General features: G+C 36.3%; 6 protein-coding genes across 7 annotated transcripts; 2 read left to right on the plus strand and 4 right to left on the minus strand.

The window, feature by feature from the left end:
• Nucleotides 1-17: 17 nt before the first annotated feature.
• Nucleotides 18-7554, minus strand: LOC114360723 (uncharacterized). The gene is made up of 3 exons (XM_028315508.1): nucleotides 7246-7554; nucleotides 2537-2737; nucleotides 18-603 (listed from the first exon to the last, which is right to left on the minus strand). The coding sequence occupies exons 2-3, from the start codon at nucleotides 2723-2725 to the stop codon at nucleotides 403-405; spliced, it is 390 nt and encodes a 129-aa protein (XP_028171309.1). The 5' UTR covers nucleotides 2726-2737; nucleotides 7246-7554; the 3' UTR covers nucleotides 18-402.
• A 3176-nt stretch (nucleotides 7555-10730) lies between these two features.
• Nucleotides 10731-17484, plus strand: LOC114360692 (sodium channel protein Nach). 2 transcript variants are annotated; one of them, XM_028315464.1, is made up of 11 exons: nucleotides 10731-10919; nucleotides 11153-11359; nucleotides 11552-11714; nucleotides 12260-12408; nucleotides 12819-12960; nucleotides 13189-13269; nucleotides 14074-14326; nucleotides 14686-14881; nucleotides 16211-16317; nucleotides 16665-16926; nucleotides 17426-17484. In XM_028315464.1, exons 1-10 carry the CDS (start codon nucleotides 10738-10740, stop codon nucleotides 16919-16921), a joined length of 1737 nt encoding a protein of 578 aa, XP_028171265.1. In that variant the 5' UTR covers nucleotides 10731-10737; the 3' UTR covers nucleotides 16922-16926; nucleotides 17426-17484. The 2 variants fall into 2 exon arrangements, with proteins under 2 accessions (XP_028171265.1, XP_028171264.1); XM_028315463.1 differs by lacking the exon at nucleotides 17426-17484 and having other exon boundaries at nucleotides 16665-16947.
• Nucleotides 15190-15524, minus strand: LOC114360696 (acylphosphatase-1). Its single transcript, XM_028315469.1, has one exon. It carries the CDS (start codon nucleotides 15497-15499, stop codon nucleotides 15191-15193), a length of 309 nt encoding a protein of 102 aa, XP_028171270.1. The 5' UTR covers nucleotides 15500-15524; the 3' UTR covers nucleotide 15190.
• Nucleotides 17349-20038, plus strand: LOC114360709 (sodium channel protein Nach). The gene is made up of 7 exons (XM_028315493.1): nucleotides 17349-17620; nucleotides 17705-17858; nucleotides 17935-18080; nucleotides 18192-18365; nucleotides 18501-18765; nucleotides 18992-19190; nucleotides 19803-20038. The coding sequence occupies exons 1-7, from the start codon at nucleotides 17361-17363 to the stop codon at nucleotides 20036-20038; spliced, it is 1434 nt and encodes a 477-aa protein (XP_028171294.1). The 5' UTR covers nucleotides 17349-17360.
• On the minus strand, nucleotides 19774-21649 carry LOC114360693 (uncharacterized). The gene is made up of 2 exons (XM_028315465.1): nucleotides 21262-21649; nucleotides 19774-21166 (listed from the first exon to the last, which is right to left on the minus strand). The coding sequence occupies exons 1-2, from the start codon at nucleotides 21590-21592 to the stop codon at nucleotides 20214-20216; spliced, it is 1284 nt and encodes a 427-aa protein (XP_028171266.1). The 5' UTR covers nucleotides 21593-21649; the 3' UTR covers nucleotides 19774-20213.
• On the minus strand, nucleotides 21630-23541 carry LOC114360695 (uncharacterized). Its single transcript, XM_028315468.1, has 2 exons — nucleotides 23232-23541; nucleotides 21630-23149 (listed from the first exon to the last, which is right to left on the minus strand). Exons 1-2 carry the CDS (start codon nucleotides 23518-23520, stop codon nucleotides 22182-22184), a joined length of 1257 nt encoding a protein of 418 aa, XP_028171269.1. The 5' UTR covers nucleotides 23521-23541; the 3' UTR covers nucleotides 21630-22181.
• Nucleotides 23542-23579: the final 38 nt, after the last annotated feature.

The raw sequence follows: 23579 nt of genomic DNA on the forward strand, positions 1-23579 counted from the left end.
TAAGATGTGTTATGAAAAGTGTTTTTGTCTCTAAAGCGTTATTAAAGTAGTAGGTAAATTTATTTAATATTGCACATCAAAAGTATAGCTCGAACGTCGTAACATTTTGATAATATAATTTAAATTCTAAATATACATTTTTACATTCGTTATTGCACTACTAAATACAGGTTTAGCTTACTAGCGAACTTAACGCCCGGAGGCAACCATGTCTATCAACCGCCGATACATTATATCACCTACATAAACTTGAATATTTACATCTTTTTACTCTTTTGGTAATTCAAGAGTATTAAGTTTAGCCCTCAAATTGGCACTGGCTAAAGTAATAATCGGAGTTTTAATCTCAAATAGCGAGTAAACCTTAAATTAATACTAGAATATGACTAACTATGCGCTTGCTTATAAATGTTGCAATAGTTCAGGGTGCGCAAAATGTGGAGGTTCGAAGAAGTGATGATCCACATTTTGATAGGGGATTGGACGATTCTGCAGTCTCCCTGCTATGGGGTGATACTTTGGCTTTCTGGAGAGGAGGCCGGCGTGGGTCAGGATCTTGTAGATTTCCAGGCGGGGGACATTGTCAGCCTCTCTTTGGAATACCTAGAATCACAAAAAAGGATCACCTTTAAACTATGTAGCCTGCACTGCGGATTTAATGTGCACGTGTATACAAATAGTAACTACAGACGCTAAATGCTACTCTACTACAAGAACATTATAGTACCTCACGAATACTTAAATTTAACGCTTGTCCTGCAGTGCAGCGTAACATGCTCTATGAAAACACCTCATGCACGCCCTACAGCAGCAATTTTGTGACTTCAGATTCAGAGTTATTCTTTCGTGTAGTTAACTGATGGATTGTAGAGTCAACATATTCAACTCAATTTTCAGATATTGCTTAAAAAACCTCTTTGGCGTTAGCACATAACGACAATCTGAATTAGCTTGTTAAATAATGTGTTTTGTGACTAACCATTGTCTCCTATTTATTACATAACTCGGCATAAGTAGCTCAGTTAAAATGTTTCTGATCTACATACGTCCATCAGTCTACGTTTAAATCTTTCGGGTCAAGTCAGTATTACGTGAATGATGTACTTTTACGACAAATTGTTACTAGTGAGTAAACCAATTGTATCGAAAGATAACAAAAATATGAAGGTTCCGGATAATTAGGATTAAACCCTCAACACATTTGTCATAAAAACTACTGAGACCTTTGTTTGATTAGTTTTGCTGTAGTAAAAACTTACTAAGATTTTACAATCTCTAGTTTTAAATTTTTCTAATTCTTAAAATACTAGGTACCTACTACTAAATGTTTGATTCTTAACAACAAACGTGTCAAGAGCATTCATCAAGTACTCAAAGTTAAACTATTGACCCAATATTTCTTAGTGAAGAAGTTCAATATCATTGTGGGTTAGGACTGAATAGTGAGTTAATTTTCTTACAATCACGCTTACAAGTTTTGAAGTGTATGCCACTTTCAACTCGTACTTGATAATGGAATGTTTAATGAAATTCTTGCGCAAGTCTTCAAAGTGGTGGCCTTGGACTTTTTAGTAACACATGAATGGAAAAGGTACAGCTATAATTACCTTCGCTCCGGTAAGTGAGATGTTATGACTACACGCACGAGCCATGCTGCTTCTTTTACTGACACTAGTCACTATGATTAGATTGCGAAGGTTGGGTAAGTAAGTACACGTTTGCGTCGGTATAGGTCCTATAATAGTATAGGTATATTTAAAGACATTTTATTTAATGTTTTCAGACTATTGTCCTTAGACGAGACTCATTAAAGTGTTTTAATTACCGGATATTATAAGTGGATTGACGTAAAAATCATTTTCCGTAATAAATAAAAGCGCTAAAAGCAAAGGAAAGCGCTGGACGCAGGCCGCTACCAATCGGGTTGGGGGAGGCCAATGTTCAGCGGTGGACGTCCTATGGCTGAGATTATGATGATGAATAAATAAAAAGCTATGTATCATGCGGCAATTTGTCCTTTACATATCATTAGCCGATATGTTGTCCCAAATTGGTAGTGGTAGAGCTCTCGTATTTGTAGTACGAGTAAGTATAAGGATCTGCATTCGTTTACTATTCGTAGGCTTGATTGATTCAATTAACTTAATGAGTGGAAACATAAATCCATCACTGAGTGTGATTTTCACCATATGGCTTGACTCTAACGGAATTAACTCCTCAACGCAAAGTATAAATAAATAAATATCCTTGGACATTTTACACTGCGCTTCTAGTCCCAAACTAATCAAAGCTTGTACTATGGGTACTAGACAACGGATATAAACATACTTAAATACTTTTTTTTGTAAATACATACATATTATACATAGAAAACACCCAGTCCAATACAAATAAATATGTTCATGCACACAAATGTTTGTACTGTGCGGGAATCGAACCCGCAACCTCTGGAATAGTAGTCCGTTTCGAACCTTTACACCAAACGGCCGACAGGTAGGTACAGTATAAAACAGATAAGAAAAAACAAATAGATTACCAGTTTTTCCCCCTTATGTAACAGGCTGGTGAGCGGCAGGATCTCTTGCAAGTGGGGGTTGTGGAGCGCGTGGCTTCTCAAGTGGGGGGGCAGCGTCTCTTCCTGGTGACGAACTGCCACGACAGCTGGGTGGGGAGGGTAGCACCACGCTGGGGTTGCGATGGAGAGCAGCAGCAGGATCAATCTCATCGTTGTTTGTCTCTGGAGATGGCGACAGAAACATGCATTAGAGAACTCCTGCTAACTAAGAAAACTAGTTTGTTCTACAGCAGGACCATAAAATAAGATGTAAACGACGTTTAAAATTGTATGTAAGTGGAATTGGGTAAAGAGGAAAGTGTTGTTTAGGAGTAGGATAGGTAAAACAGGAGGCGTTTTCTCGTAGAAAAAGTGAAAAACACGAATTTTTTATTTGAATGATTCATAAAAAAAAAACAAATAATTTTGACCGTACACAGCGCTATAGTTTGTTACCTACAGATCATCGCGGTCGAAGCTACAGAAAGAAAGGTAACATTGAATAAATAAATAAATAAATAATAATTATTAACTTAAGAAAAGACATCAAGGATAAGTTCGTTTGTCGTTCGTATTATGGCTGATTTATTTGTACCTATAGAGATCTAATTGCGTCATCATATTATCAGTATTAGTTATTGATGCAGACTTTTACCGTCTATGAACTGATGTGCAAGATTAACAACTCCTAACAATCACAGATGTGTGTAGCATTAGCATATTACTAGTATTTTGACACAGTAACATTTGCGTGCCCAGTAGACACTTTCAATCGACTTTGTTTGGTATCCAACATAAATAAAACCAATTCTTCGGTGCCATTGTCTTCTAAAAGTACCTATGTATAAAGATGCTCCCACACAATAAGCCGTGTTTAGACGTTCGATTTTGAATCGAGATTGTGATCGCTATGCCCAAATTACTTTCAAAACAGTATACTCGTAATGTGCTACTTTACGTAATCGTAAATTATAAGTAGGTACTGTAATTATTGAACGTATTCTTTTGAAAATAAATACTTTTGCTGAATAGACATTTAATAAATAAACACCTATTAATCTATACTAATATTATAAAGAGGTACAATTTGTGTTTGTATATTTGTTAAATTGTAAGGGGTAATCTCGGGATCTACAGAACCGATTATAAAAATTCTTTCACCAATAGAAAGCCACATTATTGCTGAGTGTCATAGGTTAAAAAAAAAACCGAAAAATTCCACGCGGGCGAAGCCGCGGGCGGAAAGCTAGTCCTTAATATTTATTTCCCTAAGACGTTTTTCAGATTTGGTCAAGCTTCCTGTTAATAATTTCCAAGGATTTTTGTTACAGACTTTGTTTTACTGAAAATAATTATTTTTGCTTAATTGGTAATTCAATTAGGTACCTACCTTACCTACCTACGAGTAGTTTACGTTATTAAAGTTGTGGCGTAGTCTTTTTTTCATTCAAAAATTAAGTAGGTTTAGTAACTACTTGCTCATTTACTGTTGCATTAATTAAAAATACGTAGGCCTACTTATTAACGTTAATAATAGATTAAAACGGTATATTATGAGGAGTTATTTTGAAAATAAACGGTGATGATCGTGATATAATCAGTCACGATAATCATGATTACAGCAAATTGTGATGATTTTATCTGCACTGCAGGATGACGAAGCATTGACCTATTTATTTATCTTTAAGTGTTGTACCCTTCTTAGAGAACTATTTAGCCTTCTTAGAGCTTGATAAGGTAATAACATTATTAGACACTTCTCCAGTTATGGTACCTACTGATGATCATTGATAGAGACCAGGGATAAAATAATGTTATGTCAAATTCAATTTTTGAAGGCATTCGTTAAAAGGTTAATAAGTTGACTGACAAGCTATGGTATAGCTCGTGGAACCCTCCTAAGTGGTCATATGAGACCGCGATCACAAAAGGGCAGCTATGATAAAAAATACCCTGTTACCTACATCATACAGTTAAGTATTCTCAAAGAGCTTTCATAATTAGAAGTTTTAAGATTTAATACTCGTACAGTGAATTATCATAGGTCCATATTAGTCAAGTATTTCATTATCTTTAATTAATTCAGAGTTAAACGTCTTATCTAATAAAAGCTTCTCAAAGAAGCTTTCTTAAGAAGTTTTAAAATTCAAATAAAATTATCATATTTTAAAACAATAGAGGCACAAAACCGATTAGCAAACTCATCTTACACTTGACCTGATTCGCAGATGAGAAATGCGTGCGCTTAGACCGGACAATGCGCACGCGCAAGGCCAAACAAACGGACTTTCAAACTCCCGCGCGTTATTATAATAACATTGGTCAATGTTCGAGAACGTTCTTATACACTTCTTCCTCCAAGCACTTTGGATATGATAAAGAATGTAGGTATAATTAGTAAATAACATACAGTAGAGCAATTATCTATTTATTAAGCAATCTGCACTTAATTCGACTGAATTGAATGTGGATGCTAAAGTTATGGATTTGTTCCAAAACTCATTATTTATGTTATTATTTAAATTGTTTTANAATCCAATTTAGTAACCCTGTGGTACAAATTATCGAACCGGTTGGCTAAATTGGACCGAAGCTCTGAACTCGTACTTTGTTGATTTGTGATAAATATACAACAATCATGTTAATTAATACTTATGAAATAGTAAGTTGAATAATGTATCTTTTATTATATACCATGGACATTAGCAAAAACAAAAGAAAACTATGTGTAAAATGGGATTGAAAAAAACTGGTCCAAATTGGCGGACTCTCCCTTATTATGAGGAGTTATTTTGAAGATAAACGGTGATGATCGTGATATAATCAGTCACGATAATCATGATTACAGCAAATTGTGATGATTTTATCTGCACTGCAGGATGACGAAGCATTGACCTATTTATCTTTAAGTGTTGTACCCATCTCAGAGAACTATTTAGCCTTCTTAGAGCTTGATAAGGTAATAACATTATTAGACACTGCTCTAGTTATGGTACTGATGGACATTGATAAAGACGATGGATAAAATAATGTTGTCAGATACAATTTTTGAAGGACAAGCTATGGTGCTCTAGCTCGTGGAATCCTCCTAGGTAGGAGGGTTCCACGGTCTCTTGAGACCGCGATCTCAAAAGGGCAGGTGATAAGGACATACATCGTATAGTTAAGTATTCTCAAAGAGCTTTCATAATTAGAAGTTTTAAGATTTAAATAATATACTACTCGTACAGTGAATCATCATAGGTTCATATTAGTTGAGTATTTCATTATCTTTAATTAATTCAGAGTTAAACGTCTTATCTAATAAAAGCTTCTCAAAGAAGCTTTCATAAGAAGTTCTAAAATTCAAATAAAATTATCATATTTTAAAACAATAGAGGCACAAAACCGATTAGCAAACTCATCTTACACTTGACCTGATTCGCAGATGGGAAATGCTTGCGCTTAGACCGGACAATGCGCACGCGCAAGGCCAAACAAACGGACTTTCAAACTCCCGCGCGTTATTATAATAACATTGGTCAATGCTCGAGAACGTTCTTATAAACTTCTTCCTCGAGGCACTTTGGATATGATAAAATGTATGTAATTAGTAAATAACATAATGTAGAGCAAATTATCTATTTATTAAGCAATCTGCACTTAATTCGACTGAATTGAATGTGGATGCTAAAGTTATGGATTTGTTTCAAAACTCATTATTTATGTTATTAGGTATTTAATTTGTTTTAGATCTACTTAACATATAGATGAAAGCAATAAAGAGACGGTTAAATATTAGATAGGTGAAAACTTGGATTTTGCAAGCTTTTTAACTGGATATTTTACATAACTACCTGCTTATGTGCATTCAATATTACTTATAACAGCGACATCGTTTGGTAATATTATATGAATCAATATGTTAAAATCTTACACCACTTTCAAATGCATGAAATACCTATACACGATTCGTGCTAGTTATTATGATACTTAACTTAGACTTGGCATTAAGCTCGCCTTTTTGTACTGATCATTGTGTGTGCAATAAAGTCCTTAAATAAATAAATAATTTCTATTTTGGCGAGTTTATTCATAATACTATAATTACAAATTTAATTTTCAAATTACTTTAGGTCCACACGTTGAAAGATATCGAAAAAATGGTGCATAAATAAATTCTGACTATTATCGAGCCTTTAAAGAAATTCACTTCACCATACAAATAGTAACTGATCGGATTTTAAAATTAACGATGATACTGTACTGTACTTTTGGGTAGGTAGGTACTATTTAAAAACTCTATTATTATTATACCCTTACTAGCTTTTGCCTGCGGCTTCACCCGCGTGAAATTTAGTCTGTCGCAGATCGTCATAAATTATAACTTATAATATGTTATTCTGGGTTATAAACAATAACACTGTAAAGTTTTATCAAAATCTGCGTGAAAAAGTAACAAACATGTTGACATCCAGACATCCATACTTTTCGCATTTATAAAGTAAGATTAATAAAAGTAACACCCTAGTTGAACTCTGTCTTAAATTATATCATTTGGTATGGAAATGTAATTTTAATCCAGAGTTCATACTGTGTAACTTTTTATTAATAACGTGGATAGCGTTGTCATGGTCGCGGGTATGGAGCGATAATAAAATTTATTGTATAAGAATACAACTGCATATTCGTAACAAGAAAATGTAACTTACCGTTTATTTTAGAACACAAGGAAATCCGTAACGCACTTGTTCAACCACCACAAAAAAAACACACACACCACTAAACCAAAACGTCAGTCCACACAAAAGGCAAAACGGTTGTGGTCGAATTTTTTGTTATCATTAACAAATGTGCGGCGTATCCTTGGATGCAGTTAATTTGAATTGCGTCCGCGCACGGTTTGGTGCGGATCCGAGGCGAAGAGAGCGGCGCGCGGCCACCACCACCGACAATGTTGCAAAGGCAACATCGGTTGGAGCAGTTGTTTACTATCGTCACATGAGATGCTTTTGGCAATCGTGACGATGAACTGTGCAACATAAAGTTTTGGGGTTTTGCTTAATGAGCATTTGAAGTGTTTATGTTCTACTCGCTGCTATAAAATTGTCTTCAGTAAGTACCTGGTAGGCCTAGACACGTTAAAATGTAATTTGTGACGACATATTTTTTTTTTAGAATCACTATCACTTTATAATATACTCTTGTTTTACTTCCTTAATTTCTTACATAATTCTGAAAGTTTTCAGATTTATTAGTTTATTTTTTCTGTAATTCAATAGCCACATTATACAAGATATTAAGTATGTTAAAATGATGAGAGCTTACCTAATCACTTTCATTGTGTCTATAAATAAATAATTTAGCATAATTTTTGACACTAATGTGCTGATATAAAAACCAAGGCAAATTGTAGAGCTATGTGCTTCTGACTGCATTTTATTCATAGTGGTGGCATTATCCATGAAAATACATCTAAAATATTACTTAGAATTATATTACTCTGATGACCATACCCTAAAGGTTTTCAGTCAGCAATTCCATATAGACCGACATAAACATGGTTGAGTCAGCAACGTAGCTGTCATGGCGTCCCAAGCTGACTGACTGACCATGCATGTCTGAGATAAATGCAAACGAGCTCCATAAACAGTAAAGGGACGGCCCTTGGTATCATTATTCAATGATTATGTGTACCACGCATTATTTGTTTATGTACAAATACTTATCAGCAATTTTGGAGGGTTGTAGGTAGATTATAGTCTCTTTACTCAGTCTTCTTCATTCAATAGCTTGACATGGCATCTTACAACAACAAAGGAGTGGTGTTATGAATTATGATCTAGATAATGTAGACTAATACCGATTAGTTTACGCAAATCCACGTGACTGAATAGACAGTAGTACAGTCATCGTCAATAGACACTATCGTATTTGTAAAGATTTACATAAAAAAATCTGAAATGTTACTCCATGTTACTTCGCATTCAAAATAGGTCTAATGAAGATGACTGTGACGTAAGACTCCGTTATAGGCGATTGAGCATCGCTCAAATAACAACGCTGAAATATCGAACCCCAATAGGGTATAACTCGTAATTACATAAGGGATTTTTCAGTTTGTATCCTACACGGGAATCACACCCAGGACTGTATGCCAGATCAAAAGAGTCTTTCCTTATAACGTACATACACGTCTTTTTAGACGAGTCAATGATTTGAAAATTATACATAACTTGAAAAAATCGAACTGCCTAAGGCGGGAATTGAACCCACGACCTTCCGCTTGCCGGGCGACTGCTCTTCCAACTGAGCTACTTAGACACTGGATGAACCCGTCGAAATTTTCAAGTGTAATGAGTCAATGATTGTTTGAAAGTTAGCCAATTTTTGGACGGACTGTACCAGGGGAAAGGCTGCAGCCTCTCTATCAACTGGTTCTAAGATGGGATGCGGATTATCGTCAGCCAGAAACTGCAATATTATGCGTTGCTCACGTAACAGTCTTGCACGTTCGCCATTTATAGACGGGCAGCATTAGGTCAATGATTGGACTTTGGACATTGCGATTGGAATTTGGACTTTGCACATCCCGCTCACAATGTCCAAAGTCCATTACCCAATCTAAGCCTTGTTGTATATGTAGTGTTGAAGTAAATTGTGCCTGATCATTGTGAATCGTAAAAACTTTACATCTGAAGCTCAATACTATTGTGTTGATACATAACATTAATTGAATAACTACTCATTGCAATTTGGACTTATCGTAAAGAGTGTGAACATTATTTATTGATTAGCCAATATTAATCAAAACACGGTATGTAAAATATTGCGAATGCTTTTTTTCGCTACAATATAAGCCACACATCAATTTAAGTTTTCAAAGTAATCAAATTAAGTTTTAATTATTGCACGGTCTATAAATCAATATGTGAATCATAGGTCTCACTACCTAACCAACAATGCTTAGACGTAACGTACTATGCTTTCAAATGACACAGGTAGGTATATGACACATTCCGGCGCGTGCGCGGAATTATCCACTTTTGATCACTTTTCTAATGCACGGATAAATAGATTTTTATTGCACATCACACGTAACTGTCAAATAAAAGTAAATACAGAATTGAATGGCCAAAAAAAAATTAAGGCGGTCTTATCGCTAAAAGGCGGTATCTCCAGACAAGCCAGGGAGAAGACTTTGTTTGAGATAAAGGGGGAAGGTGTAAGTTGGTATAACTCGGAATTATTTATTACTGACTGGATTGATACATTCGAGCAATTTGCTATGTGTTATTTATGTATCGACGTCTGAATCGTCTTTCGATTCGAGAAGCAAGACTAAAACTCTCACCACAATAGTCTTATCGTAATAAATCCCGTATCACAAATCTTACGAGAACACATAACTACCAAGTAGGTAGGTACGGTGTGTAACACAAGTGAATGCGAGTAGTGTCGGAGATGGTCAGAATCAGATAGTTTGGTAATGCGCGGTGTTGCAAGCGTTGCAAGCCGGCTGGTCATGTGATCTTACCTTTCCACTCCACGAGTATTCCACGTTGTTAGGCCCGGCTTACACGGAAGTTAACACAAAGGTAGAAATAAATTAGATTGGACGCATCTTTTGGCTATTGCTGAATTTTTTTGAAAATTTAATGACGACATCGTCAGTCTATATGCTATGATTTGACGCAGTAGCTGGAATTAAGATCTAAGTATAGGGCAATTTACGTTTTGTATTAAAACGTAGACATACACTCAAAATGTTTTAGAGTTATTTAAACACAGTTTATAAGTATGAACTTTCCACAATAAGTAATAGTAATACCTTCAAATTCTAATCACATCAAAAGTAAGTAGAAATGTTGTGAAAGCACAAAAGAATGAAAACAAAAGATGTTTCACAATAATGAAGAAATGTCCATAAAGTTTCCCTTTTCATTGTTTCATGATTCTTTAATAAAAAATAAGTTCGTCTAGTATTTTCAGTTTCAATTATAAACGCTAGCCAGAGTAAATAAAGCAATAGAATAAAACACGAGAAGAAACGATCAATCACAGCAATTAACCGTATGTCGATGTTTGATGCTATCACGAAATAGAATATTTAACAACAGTCATTTGTAGCTGTACGAAGGGTGCTCTTAACACTCAGATTTTGATCAGTTTGCTACAGCACTAGACTAAATAAACAGGCCAATATGGAGGGCTTTGCGTCTAACTCTCCATATTACGCGTACAGGCGCTACCAAAGGAAAAAGGAACCGTCGAAGGTTCAAATTGTAAAAGAGAGTTTTAAAACAATAAGCAAAGAGTATTGTACCGAGTCGTCCATCTGCGGTCTCAAACATCTCGTAAACGAGAACACTCCCTACATCGAAAGGTACGCAATTCTCTCACAAACTAGTTACGAGAAATTGGTCACTCGTAGAGTGAACTTGTCCAGAGGATTACTAGACTTGTTTGTTGCAATTACGCCGTAAATCAGTCCGTATTACCTAACGCTAGATGTTATATCACTCGAGCTGCAAAACAATTTGAGTGTTTTTCGCGTTCACATCAATTAATCGCGCAAGAGAAATGATTGTTGTTACGATACATTGTTACATTTCGCAGAATCATCTGGAAAATTACCCTAATTGGTGCGCTGGCTGGTTCCGTGTCTTTGGTCTGGATGACGTTCATGAAGTACCACTGGGCTCCTTTGGTGACCACCCAACTGCCTGAAGGGGTATCCGTAAATAAGATAATCTTCCCAGCAGTTGGTATTTGCTCCAACAACAGGATAAGTAAACGAGCCGTAGAAGAACTTGCAAAAAACTTGTACGTGTTCTTTCAAAAGCCTTTAAGTAGATTATTTATGAATGGTCGACAACACATCAATCTGATCACTGTGGCATGTTATGTGGTTTTAATACGAGTAATTATTGCATATGACGCTATGCCAGCGAAATATTTACACATTTTATATCCTAATTAATTTCGTATTACGAATTTATGTCACAACTTTTCTAGACTCAAGGAAGAAAGAAACAAGAACTATACGGAAAAACAAATGCTATCAATGTTGTTTGGTTTGGGCCAACTGTACGACTTCGCGATCGAGAACAAGGAATATACTCCTCTTCAATTACACGAATCTTTGGGAAATTATGACGTCAATACTTTACTTAGAAATGTGAGTTTTCAAAGTACAATTTTTTATTTGGTTTGTAAAGTTATCTAAAAATCGTCTGATATTAAAATAGAGAGGTTTTACACTAACGAGATGCGATGAGGATGGAACATTTTAATAGGTGTGTCTCTACATAACACGTAGGAGTGGTTAAATAGAGTATTAGTAAATAATAATTGATCACGAAAAGAAACTTAAGAGTAATAACTGTAACATTATAACTAGAGTAAAATAACAGGGTCAAAAGTAACATAATATTTTACGTTCACTAGTTTGAAACGTAACTAAATAAGTTATATTTTATCAGGACTACTTAGATACCTACCACAGCAAAGCTTAGATATTTTTTGACAATATTAGGGCATAAAATAAAAATGGTAGCTACTTAGTAGCTACTTTAGATATTCCTTTGGTGATTATAACTTTTTATTGTAGAGACAGAAAGCCTTTATTGTCGTGTAGGACTTTTTGACTTCGTTTTCAGTAATTACATGTTTCGTGCGGTGTAAAATAGAGTGACAGTTTTATATGTAGGTATTTATCTACAGCTAACTCCCAAGTGCGAAGATATCTTGGTCAGATGCGCCTGGAACGAGATCCCGAAGAACTGCTCGGAACTGTTCGACTTCCGCCTCACGATGAACGGCTACTGCTGCACTTTCAACTACTTGAGGCATTCTGATATATTTTTTAAAGAGTTCGGTATATTTTCATTACTTTGTAAACTTAGTCACATACACTTCTCATTATACTAAACTTACGTTACTAACCTTATTCACAAACCACTATGAGGTCTCAAAGTGCGCGTGGACGCACAGGGTGATACACGAACTAATCACAGAGCTCTATTCAACACTGTGCGTTCGATTTGCTGCTTCACTTAAGCAAGCTTCGTTTGTGAATACAGGCGAGTCTAGTACTTGGTTGCTTCGTCAGCTATATTTATATTATTTGCCTTACTGCAGTTATTTTTAAACAAGATGAAGAAAATAATTAAATAAAATAAACCTTTTAGGTTGTATGTTCACACGCACACTGTAGATTTTAGATTAGTTACACTACGTTTGACAACATTTAATTTAATAAATTACGTATTCCACATTTCAGTGCAACAAACTCTACACGAAGTATCAACATGTATCAATATGGTAATAAATCATCATTCGACTTCGATCTGGGGCTGAAGGTTCTGCTGAGACTAACCGAAAGCGATGATTTTTATTACAATATGCCTTTGCAAGGAGCTCAGGTAGAAAACATGAATTTAAAGACTGAAAATAGAGAAAAATAAGTTTTTTGAAACAAAAACCATTCAGGTTTCCTCTTTTTGCAACTTGAAACCTTTATTTTCCCTACCAATTTAGCTTAGTTAAGTTTAAAGACTAACGATACGATGACGAGGGTTCTACTGGTTCTACTTGAAATTTTCGTGCCCAACAATTTCAGTTTTCATAATAACAAATTAATTTAATTTCAGTTGCAATTTTCGGACGCCTATGACTTTCCTGATGCGCCAAGTGGTAGTTTTGCGATGCAAATCATAAATCCCAGTGTCCAGGTAATGTTTTCAGATTTCAGATCTCATACCAATATTTTTGTAATGATATTGTATTTTTTATTGCTCTTCCTCCAAATAAATCTCAATTTACCTATTACTAGCATGCGCTATGAGTTATACCTGCTTCAGATCAGACGATACTTAACAAAATAGAATACGTGTAGGTACTATAATCTATCAAGTCCTGAAATACCTACGAAGGACCCTGCTCACTAACGTGGAAAACTGCTCGTATGAGTAAACAAACACCCGCACACCGTGAAGGGTAGCCTACTCACCTAGAATCAATGTATTGTCTTATTAGATACCCTCTAAATTCAATAGACACTGTATCGGGAGACATGTTTACTGTTTAGATTTGATTAAGGTTGTCCGTCTTTACTTAGGTAGGTTTCAAAGATTTCATTGATTGCGAGGAAGGTATTGATTTATCTAAGATATACCTATGCGGGTATTTCTGTATTTAAGAGCATCATCAGATCATTTATTCAACCTAAAGATAGACTGCTACTGAGATAAGATAGATAAGGTAAGATAGATTTAGCAAGTGAAAGTAGATAGAGTTCTTTTCATCCACACCTATCAGACTTATTGAATTTTACTTTCATACAAAGAACTCCTCCTAGTATGTTCTTCTGATTAATTTCGTTGCGGCTTAATTGGTTGGGTTTTTATTAGCGGTCAAGATGAGGCTACACAGGACTCACAAGAGTTGCAACGGTGGGAACGAAGGTCATATTATTTTCATAATAACAAAACTTTATAACTACTTTAAATTACACTTACCTAATAAAATGCCTTCAGATGTGGGTGTTAGTAACAGCCAGCTTCACGGAAGCGTCCAGGGACATTCAGCACGTGCCAGTGAAGCTGCGCCAGTGTCTCTTCTACGACGAGTCTCCGTACCTTCCTTTCTACACCCATAGCGACTGCATGCTGAAGTGCCGCATGCTGTTCCTCCTGGAGAATTGTAATTGCACCCCCTTTAATATGCCCAAGATGATACATGCTCGGACCTGCGATATGAGGGATGTGGCTTGCTTGAGGATGTACTATGGTGAGTAGAGACACTAGGTAATTTTAATTTTTAAAGTGATAAGGACATCCACGCGTTGCCCACGACCTTCACCAGGTCAACCAGGTCGTTGCGTTGGTTCAACGAGTGGGAGGCCTGGGTACACTAAGTCTTCCTCTTCTTCGTGCCTAAATGCGGGCAGCGTAGGAGTGGTTGCGGTGGAAACTCTTGGTTTCCTTTGTGAAGTGAATAAAGGTTGACTGAAAGATAATGCTCTAAGGTATTAAATTCACCTTTTGTATCCTGATATATTGTTGAGTGCTAAATGGATGAGAGTCACATTTCATAATAAATTAAATCTTAAAACAAAAAGAACATGATCAGAAATGTTTAATTTTCAGCTCAGTCAATAACAGTCCGCCCAAACGTGGAAGTGGTTCCCCCAGAGCTGGAGCTGGACAATGTGGGTGGAGGGATAAACTGCCCCATGTGCTACCCAACCTGCTCGAAGACAGCCTACAATTATTACTTCAACAATATCAACATATACCCGGAGATGCTCAACAGTGTTCCAGATAGCGACAGAGACGATTGGCTGTAAGACCCTTTTTCCCTAAGCCTTTTCCTAGTTTTTGATAGGGGTTTTCTTCCTCAAACTGCCACTTCGCATTTCATCATTGAGTGATTCACGATCATGATCGACTTTCTGCGAGTACCTATTAAGACTAGATCACTCTCAACAGCAAAGTCTGTGTAAGGAAGCTAAAAAGATATGATTTTTAGGAGACATTTCATAACTTTGCAATTATTAATGTTTTTAAAGAGAATAAGATAAATAATAAGTAAACCAATTTCCTATATAGGTAAAGTTTTATATTAAATAATACATAATACAAAACTAGCGGTTTATCGCCGGATTTCGAAAGTTCTAAACGCACAGCTGTTGATAGGTCCCTCATTACGGAACGCTGCTTTCTCGATCTTCGACTTGGGACTTCCCACCTTTTGCAACCACGCCTTCATATCCTCGATAGCTCCTTGGGGTCCCTGCAGTTGCCCAATAACGGTTCCTTGAGCTGTATTCATCACCCATCCTTTCAATCCAAGTTCGGTTGCCTTCCTTTGGGTGTGTTTCCTAAAGTAAACACCTTGCACCTTGCCGAACACTTCGAAATCAGCGGTCGTAAGCCCCGCTTTCTTGTTGACGGTGGCCATGTTATAAAATACGGAAAGCTAAGCAATTNTAGCAATTTTATAAAATCCGACAGACACAATTTCACATTTTTGTCATTTTGTTTCGTATAAACAAAAGGCATCGGCTCGGTGGGCACACAAAGGTTCTACTGTAGAGGTTGTCATGGAACTAGCAAACAACTTTGTAACGAAGCAGAGTTTCCCCGCGCGTAACTTTTCCCGTTTTATTGCATTCATTGGATTGGAAGTTGGACATATTTTTCAATTTTATGGATCTAGTTATGTTATGCGTCATGCTATTAAAATTGTTTTCTTAGGGGTAGGTAGAGTTTTATAGAGTTCGATAAACGATCGTTGATTACATTAAATACCCACAGTTTTAGAGTAAATAACACTGTAGTTTATGAACTACAAAGTCGTATTACCTACATATGCTTTAGATTGGATTACGACTTGTTTTACGATACGACCATTCCAGGACAAAACTTGCTAGTTCTGAACCATGCTAACATTCTAAGTTAGAACAAAGCTGCGAGACAAAACATGGGCATAAATTGTCATGCAAAGTAACCGTATAACTGGTATAACTTAGGCAGAGTTGCACCACCTAACTTTGACAGTAAAAATAACAATAACCGGTTCTTTTTGTATGGAGGAGACAGACTTTTGACGTTTGTCAAAGTTTAAGTAAGATGGTGCAACTCAGCCTTAGTATTGTTGTGTGTATTGCAGACAAGGCGCGAACTACACCGGAACTTCGATAGTTCACGTCAAGTACGGGAGGGAAGTCGCCGACTGCTACGGCCAAAACGTTATCATGAAGTGGTTCGATTTGATCAGTATGTATTACCTACCTACTATTAATACGTACAACTAAGCAGACTTAACAATTTTCAATAGGAATCCAAAGTAATCAAAAAAAGATACAGTTTTAAATGGATACAGAAACTAGCAGAAAAGTTCTCGAGTGGCGGTTACGAATTGAAAAACAGTGCAGATTGACCTGCCACTCAGTGGGCTGTCGATGTGGTAAAGGTAGCGGGAGGCTTATGTCCAGCAGAAAACGTCTTTTTGGATCAAACGACAGAACATAATTTTCTATAGAATAATACATTTTCTAAGTTACAGAACAAAATTATTAATTACAAATTATCACCACAATATTATTTGCTTTTGCTTGTTACAGGTAATATAGGATCAACGTGTGGTTTCCTGACAGGCTTTAGTTTCGTATCGGTCCTGGAATTCATCTACTTCTTCACCGTGAAACTCTTCCGCGAAGTAGAGTCCCGTAGGAAGAAGAATCGCAAAGTTACCTTCGACAGACCCACTCCTGCTCAATTCGAAAAGAACATTAGCAGATACAGACCGATTTATTGGAACGAACTCAGAGGGACCAATGTGCAGAGTAGTAAAGACAACAGAGATTTTGGGCACATGTAATTTAGGTACTTTAGATTTCGTGTAGCACGAATTATGAACCAAAGTTGTGTTTTCTATAGTAAAATGTATTGTTCGAGGATAATAACGAAATATTAGTCGCAATAAAACACAATCGGCACAAATAATCAAAACACCTGTTCAGTTCTCATTGTGATTAGGATCTCTATTAGATTTCACTGGACATTTGTTCATTATCGTAAGCTGTTTGTAACTATTATGTATGACACGAAACCCTTCATATAAATAAAGAGCATAGCAATAATGTGGTCCGTTTTTTTTATTTACCTCATGAGTGCGTCATGTCGTCAAAGGAATCTTTTAAGAGGTCTGTAGAGATATGGTGGAATGGTATAAAAAGTTTGCCAGAAACTACGTCCATTCATGGCTTTAGGTTTGTGGCTGACACCAAAAGACATTGGACCGAAAGGTAAAAAAACAAATGACTAACAATACCTACCTATTTTACTCGAAACGAAAATTTACTACATTCATTTGTTATTTTAGGATTTTCTGGTTGCTCTTCGTAGCACTGTCTTGGTATGCGTCTTTTCTATTGATTGTGGCTCAATATGATGCGTTCCAAAACAATCCGATTTCTTTCGTGGTGGAGACCACATACAAAGATTGGAATACCGAGTTTCCATCGGTAGCCGTCTGCGAAAACGACAACACCAAACGTATCGAAGAAATATCAGATGAGTAAGTTAGTTACATAGATGTATGAGACGGATTTGTGAATTCAATCAATCGCTAATAGTTTTAAATAAGTTGATTTGAACTTAGGTTATGGGGAACAGAACACGATTTCAATATGGAGGAAGTACTGAAAGAACTGGCATATTTTAAGGGCATAACATATTATACTTCTGAATTTTGTGGACTGGAAAATCCTCTGCCGGACTGTCCTCAGAGCAATCTTATTCAATACGCTAACATGGTAAGATATTAATAATTAAGATTGTATGTTACTTTTGATAGATAGTGCTGTATAAAACTTATAAAGAATATATTTATTTGTACAAATTAAGGTCAGAAGTAAATGTGAAGACACGCTTACGAACTGCTCATGGAATGGACGCAGGTTTCGGTGTTGCGATTACTTTAGACCTATGGATACCGAACTCGGCAGGTGCTATGCTATTAATACGATTCAAGGAAGGTAATAAGTTCTATTATCGCTTATCAAAATAAGTAACTATGAGCTAAACTCCTTTTGGAGTGGTGTCTCCAGCTGCTGTTCTACTTAGAACAAATTAACTTGTGATTCTAGAGAAAAGAATCCTCCAAAACTGCCGATGATCAGTAATAGAACTACAGGACCTGGGATGATAAAATTCGACTTGATGGTGACAGCCAACATCTACGTACTCAACGAGGAGGACGTCCCTTCACTCACCACCATGAGCTCTGACGTCATGTCCATTGGCCCAGAAATGACGCAAAGGTGGTTAAAACTTCATTGCTTGTTAATAGTTCCGATTGAAAACCTCACAAAACCATATCTGAAACTGACAATGGATTGTTTCAAAGCACTGAAACTATTTAATTTATATTCTTCAAACAAAAATTTTATTTTTAGACGTCTAATCACAATACGCAACATTGACAACGACGCGAGCGCTCGCCTCATCGCTCCAGAAAAACGAAAATGTCGGTACACTGACGAGAATTCTCTTGATGTATACCGCCACTACTCATACACTGCCTGTACAGTGCAGTGCAGGAAAAATGCACAGTTACGAGTCTGTAACTGCACGAACTTTTTTATGCCTAAAGTGCCGGACCATCAGAAATGCAACGTCTCTGGTGTCATATGCCTGAATGACCAAGTCAACATTCTGTCTGTGAGTAGATTCCGTTCTAATTAACGTCTTTCATGTTTATTTACCTACTAATCTTTCGATAACTTTTATTCAAAGTTCACATTTTGTCTGGCCGTGATTAATAACTACTATCGGTCAAACGAAGAAACTGTGCCGAAATATTGTGACCTTTATGGATCAGAAAGTTAAGAGAAACCTTTTTACTGATATTGATAAATCGATAATTTTTTTTTTTCAATAAATTCAGGTTCTGAAAGCGAAATGGTCATCCCGCGCCGGTTTATACTGCAACTGCTTGCCATCTTGTACTGAGGCGGAGATAACCATCGTGAAGGACTTCAAGACCACCACTTCTGAGAACTTCGCTACAGTGGAAATAGGCCTGGCCATGTTACCAAGCGAGAAGTACAAGAGAAACGTTGTGCGCGGGGCCTTGGACTTAGTTGGTAAGGAATAGGGTGCACATTTGATCCATCATCATCTCTGTTTTTAAAAAGCTCTTTGGTTCACGCTGAAAAATAGACCAAAGAAGTATGGACTTCTAGTTTATGTGATATTGCTACGACAGACGACTACTTATTGTAGAGTTAGTTAGTTAGGACCTTTATTTTCACCTGTCCCTTATTTACTAAAGCAATTTCTTAAGACTCTGTCAAACCAATACGATATTAATTCATTTGATAGATAGGGTAATCAAAATTCTTTTTTAAACATATAGCAACAGGTCGTTAATTACATTTAAGTGTTTAAAGTTCTACTGGTTCTTATCCCAACTAATTAAACTCAAAGGGCCTTATTACAAAAAAGTTACTAAACCCGGGACGAACTCTGGTTTAAAATGACATTTCCATACTAAATGTCAATTTAAACCAGAGTTCAAACTGAGTCTAACTTTTTGTAATAAGGGGGAAATAGATTGATCAAATATAGCTCAATTCAAATATTATTTATCTCACGATATTCGATCACTCAATCAAAGGGTGCGTTTACAAATAAGAAGCCATCAAAACTGCGTAGTAAAAGAAAACATAATTTTGAAAATTTATTTGATATTTCAGTATCTACAGGAGGCACATGGGGTCTTTTCTTGGGCGCAAGTATTCTGAGCTTTGTAGAGTTATTCTACATTTTGCTGTTTAGACCGTTTTGCGATGTGTACAGCCAACGCAACGACGATCCCTGGTACAGAAAGTTTGGCACAAGGAAGCTTGAGGACAACAAATTCGTTCCGAATCTCGACTGGAGTTACAAGACAAAGACACAACAGGAGAAAATCGAGCAAATTAACACGTAAAAACATTCGTTTGTTAATGATAATTACCAAAAGTTGTTTAGATTTTAGGTTCGTGCACTATTCGTAAAACAAATAATAAACGTTTGATTCTTATCGCACGCCATGTCCTGTCATGGTTTTTCTGATTGTAGTTCTTTGTTGTGATATGAAATATTAATAAAAACATAATTTTACTTTAATCACAGTCTTTCAAACAGTATCTTTCAACTATCTCATCTAGCATCTCCGTGACCTTTTCCTTATAGTCCTGATTCGTCTCCATCATTTTCTTAATGAACGCACCTTTATCATTTGTGAGGATATCATTAAACTGAGCTGCATCAGTGAAAATTTCGGTCGTCAAATCGTCATTAATCCAAAACAGCGGCAGTAAGCAAGCATTTACGATGTTCGCCCATAGTCTTTGCTCTTCAGCTGACTCCAAAAACTGAGCTTTGGGTATAATATCTTCAAAGTCCAAGTCCGAACTTGCGAGGCATAATTTAAGTTCAATATAGTAATGATTCAGAAACAATTGCATGTTCTCTTCGCGGAGTTTTGAGTCCAAATTGCTGTATAGAAGAAGCATGACGTCACCCGCTGGGGGCTGGCATCGGACAGCTTGGAAGTCGACCAAAACGCAATCGTCGGGTATAAGACCATCTCTATCTTTCTTATATCTGAACAAAATATTATTGTTCCATAAATCACGATGGCAAATCACATTTCGATGTTTAGGAGAGAAATCGCTGAGAGATAACGCTGAGCACCATACTTTGTTCCAACGGCTTTCAATAAGTTTTATATTGTCTTCGTTTGCACTGTGTTTGGAGAAAGTTTTGAGGGCTTCTAACGCTCCAACTCGGCACTGTTGAAACCAAGTGTCATCCTCCTTATAACCACCTCTATCCAAGAACTGCTCGTACTCTTCCTGGATAACGTAAGGTCGGCCGAGTATTTTAGTTTTTTTCTCCTCCAATATTATTGAAGAAGCATGAAATCGTGCTAACGTTTCCAACGCTTGTAATGTGTGATGAATGTCGAATCTTAGAAATTTGTCTCGTGATCGATATTGTAATGCACTTAAATCTTCAAGCACAATAGCTTCGTCCAAGGAAGTTATAAATCTAGCACACCACGGCTTCAAACCTGCAATAGTAATTTTATTGCACTTCTAAGATCTTATCTTATGTACAACGGTATTAAACGATTCGCATGAAACATAAAATTATGAATTTGCTTACCCGAGACTTCCATCCTGTCTTTAAGAACGTTATAGAAAAAGGTTTCCTTCTGAAATAACTTCAACTCTCTGACCATAACGGCTTTAGCAGCATTTGTTCTCGACACAGCTTTAATAAAGAAAGACAGAGTTTCCTTGTGGCCATTTTTGAGGATTATGTTCACTTTCAGTCTCCAATAGTCGGCCAAGAAGCCCAACATGTTGTTACAAGCATTATGTGTAACGAAGTTGTCTATACAAACTTCATCAGAACTATATCCATATTTTGCAATAATCAACTTAACGTCTTCGTCCTTTATGTAATGTAGACTACCGTTTGTAACTGTTTCCATTTTAATAAAACAAAGTACACCTTGCTCTTACACTGCTAAGAGAACAATGAACTAATGACTTTTTTATTCTCACTACTTTATCTATAATTATAATCATAAATAAATATCAGTAACGTTAAGCACATACATCTCCCGTTATAAAATGAGTAAATAGACATTACCTTATCATAACTTCACTGCCGACTGCAAATAAAAGTAATAATTATATCAAACGATACTAAACAAACAATGCTCCCTATGTGGTAGGTGCAAATTACAATGATATAAATAAGAACAAAAGAGTTTTTAGTCAATGTATTTAAGTAAACTGATGTTACAGAGATAAGCGTAATATGTCACTATGTGCCTTCACTTATTTGCTCACTATTATCTCGACAGAACTGGGCTTACGTGATTCTAAGGGTACGCCAAGGAACATAATTTGAACCACTGAATTAGAATAATGGCTAATTGGTTAAGATGACAGTTTATCTGTGGTGTGGAGTTATAAGTTATAAGAAACGGGAATGAATGAGTTATTTTTAAGTTACCTGAGTAGTATTGTGCTATCTCATAAGCTAGTAACTATTTACTATATTTACACGTGTTATCAGGCATTATTCACACTAGAAATATAATTACAGTTTGTTTTAGTATCAAACATGTATCGTTCAACTATCTCATCTAATAATTCAGACACGCGTGTGAGGTAAACTTCATCAGTTTTCGCCATTTCAAGAATCTCAGAACTTCGCGACACCTCGTTGACGCGATACGCCGTTTCAGGATCACTGAAGATTTTCTCTCTCATTCTTGAGTCCATGACTGTTATAGGCACGATTATTGCAGCTTGTGTTATTCCAAAAGCAACATTTTCCTCATAACACTTCTCTAATGAGTCGCGATCCATTATTTTATCAACATCTATAGATAATTTTTTCAATTCTTTAGACAAAGTACTGTAATACAGGTCTATGATGTCCGTCAGGTATTTTTCCCGAAAATTCCTCGTAGTAGTAAAGTATATGAATGAAGACAGGTCGATCATTGGTGGGGCATACAACACCGTTTGGAAGTCTACAATTAGCGCGTGACATTTGCCATGATCTGTGTTTTTGAAGAGAATGTTGTTAGTCCACAAGTCTCGGTGGACAACGACATTCCTGTAGACAGGATGAGGGCGCATAAGAAAGGATGCCTTTTCAAACACTTTTGTTATTGCCTCTTCAATGTTTTGGAGAAAGTTTGGATATTCTTTATACTTAGAATATACCTTCAAAAATTCGATCACAGCGTCTCTACCAGCGTTTCGCCAACACTTCCCTTTTGCTGGTTCTTGAAGATAATCACAATAGTCTTCCCAAATTCTATAGGGTCTTCTCAGTTCCTTACTTTTCTTCTCTTCGTATACGTAGGATTGTGCGTGAAATATGGCAATAGTTTCAACAAAGGCTATGACTTGTTCTAATGTAAATGTATCGCGATTGTGAGGCATTTTGTAACCAAGCTGAGTGACGTCTTCAAATACGAAGAGATCTTCCTTGACGAGCAAAACAGATGGCCGCCATTTTTGCGAACCTTGAGATTTAATAAATGAAATAGTTTAGTAAGTAGGTACGAGTATATTAATTAAGGGAAATATTTATGAATCTTAACTTACCTTTATTATAATGTTTGAATAATGAGCTCAACATAACATATTCTTTGTTGAAAAATGAGGTTTCCTTCAAATATTCAGCTAGATAAACATCAAATCTCGGGATACATTTAATGAAGAACTTAAGCACTATTTTCGTTGCTCCTGATTCAACCTCTACAGTCAATGTAAGGTGTTCACCCAAGTAGCCTATTAAATGATCCGTGAAGTTATTTACTGACCATTGTAAAGCTTTTGTATAGCCAAGTTGTTGTATTATATGATTAATTTCTTTCTCACTCAGTAACTCCATCGTGTACAACGTAATACTAGTGTAAAAACACAGTCTTGAAGAAGTATTTACGAAGATAT

This window comes from Ostrinia furnacalis, unplaced genomic scaffold (assembly GCF_004193835.3).
Source record: "Ostrinia furnacalis isolate ACB-3 unplaced genomic scaffold, ASM419383v2 OfSCF5129, whole genome shotgun sequence".
Lineage (NCBI taxonomy): Eukaryota > Metazoa > Arthropoda > Insecta > Lepidoptera > Crambidae > Ostrinia > Ostrinia furnacalis.

Excerpts from the sequence above, each read along its gene's own strand:
- LOC114360723 (XM_028315508.1), bottom strand. The coding sequence starts at position 2,725 with ATGAGATTGATCCTGCTGCTGCTCTCCATCGCAACCCCAGCGTGGTGC. Across the intron at positions 604-2,536 it reads TACATAAGGGGGAAAAACTG|GTATTCCAAAGAGAGGCTGA; the intron begins GTAATCTATTTG and ends TTGTGATTCTAG.
- LOC114360696 (XM_028315469.1), bottom strand. The coding sequence starts at position 15,499 with ATGGCCACCGTCAACAAGAAAGCGGGGCTTACGACCGCTGATTTCGAA.
- LOC114360695 (XM_028315468.1), bottom strand. The coding sequence starts at position 23,520 with ATGGAGTTACTGAGTGAGAAAGAAATTAATCATATAATACAACAACTT. Across the intron at positions 23,150-23,231 it reads ATTCAAACATTATAATAAAG|GTTCGCAAAAATGGCGGCCA; the intron begins GTAAGTTAAGAT and ends TTAAATCTCAAG.
- LOC114360692 (XM_028315464.1), top strand. The coding sequence starts at position 10,738 with ATGGAGGGCTTTGCGTCTAACTCTCCATATTACGCGTACAGGCGCTAC. Across the intron at positions 11,360-11,551 it reads GAAGAACTTGCAAAAAACTT|ACTCAAGGAAGAAAGAAACA; the intron begins GTACGTGTTCTT and ends CAACTTTTCTAG. Across the intron at positions 14,882-16,210 it reads AGCGACAGAGACGATTGGCT|ACAAGGCGCGAACTACACCG; the intron begins GTAAGACCCTTT and ends TGTGTATTGCAG.
- LOC114360709 (XM_028315493.1), top strand. The coding sequence starts at position 17,361 with ATGACTAACAATACCTACCTATTTTACTCGAAACGAAAATTTACTACA. Across the intron at positions 18,081-18,191 it reads ATTAATACGATTCAAGGAAG|AGAAAAGAATCCTCCAAAAC; the intron begins GTAATAAGTTCT and ends TTGTGATTCTAG. Across the intron at positions 19,191-19,802 it reads CGGGGCCTTGGACTTAGTTG|TATCTACAGGAGGCACATGG; the intron begins GTAAGGAATAGG and ends TTGATATTTCAG.
- LOC114360693 (XM_028315465.1), bottom strand. The coding sequence starts at position 21,592 with ATGGAAACAGTTACAAACGGTAGTCTACATTACATAAAGGACGAAGAC. Across the intron at positions 21,167-21,261 it reads AGACAGGATGGAAGTCTCGG|GTTTGAAGCCGTGGTGTGCT; the intron begins GTAAGCAAATTC and ends TTACTATTGCAG.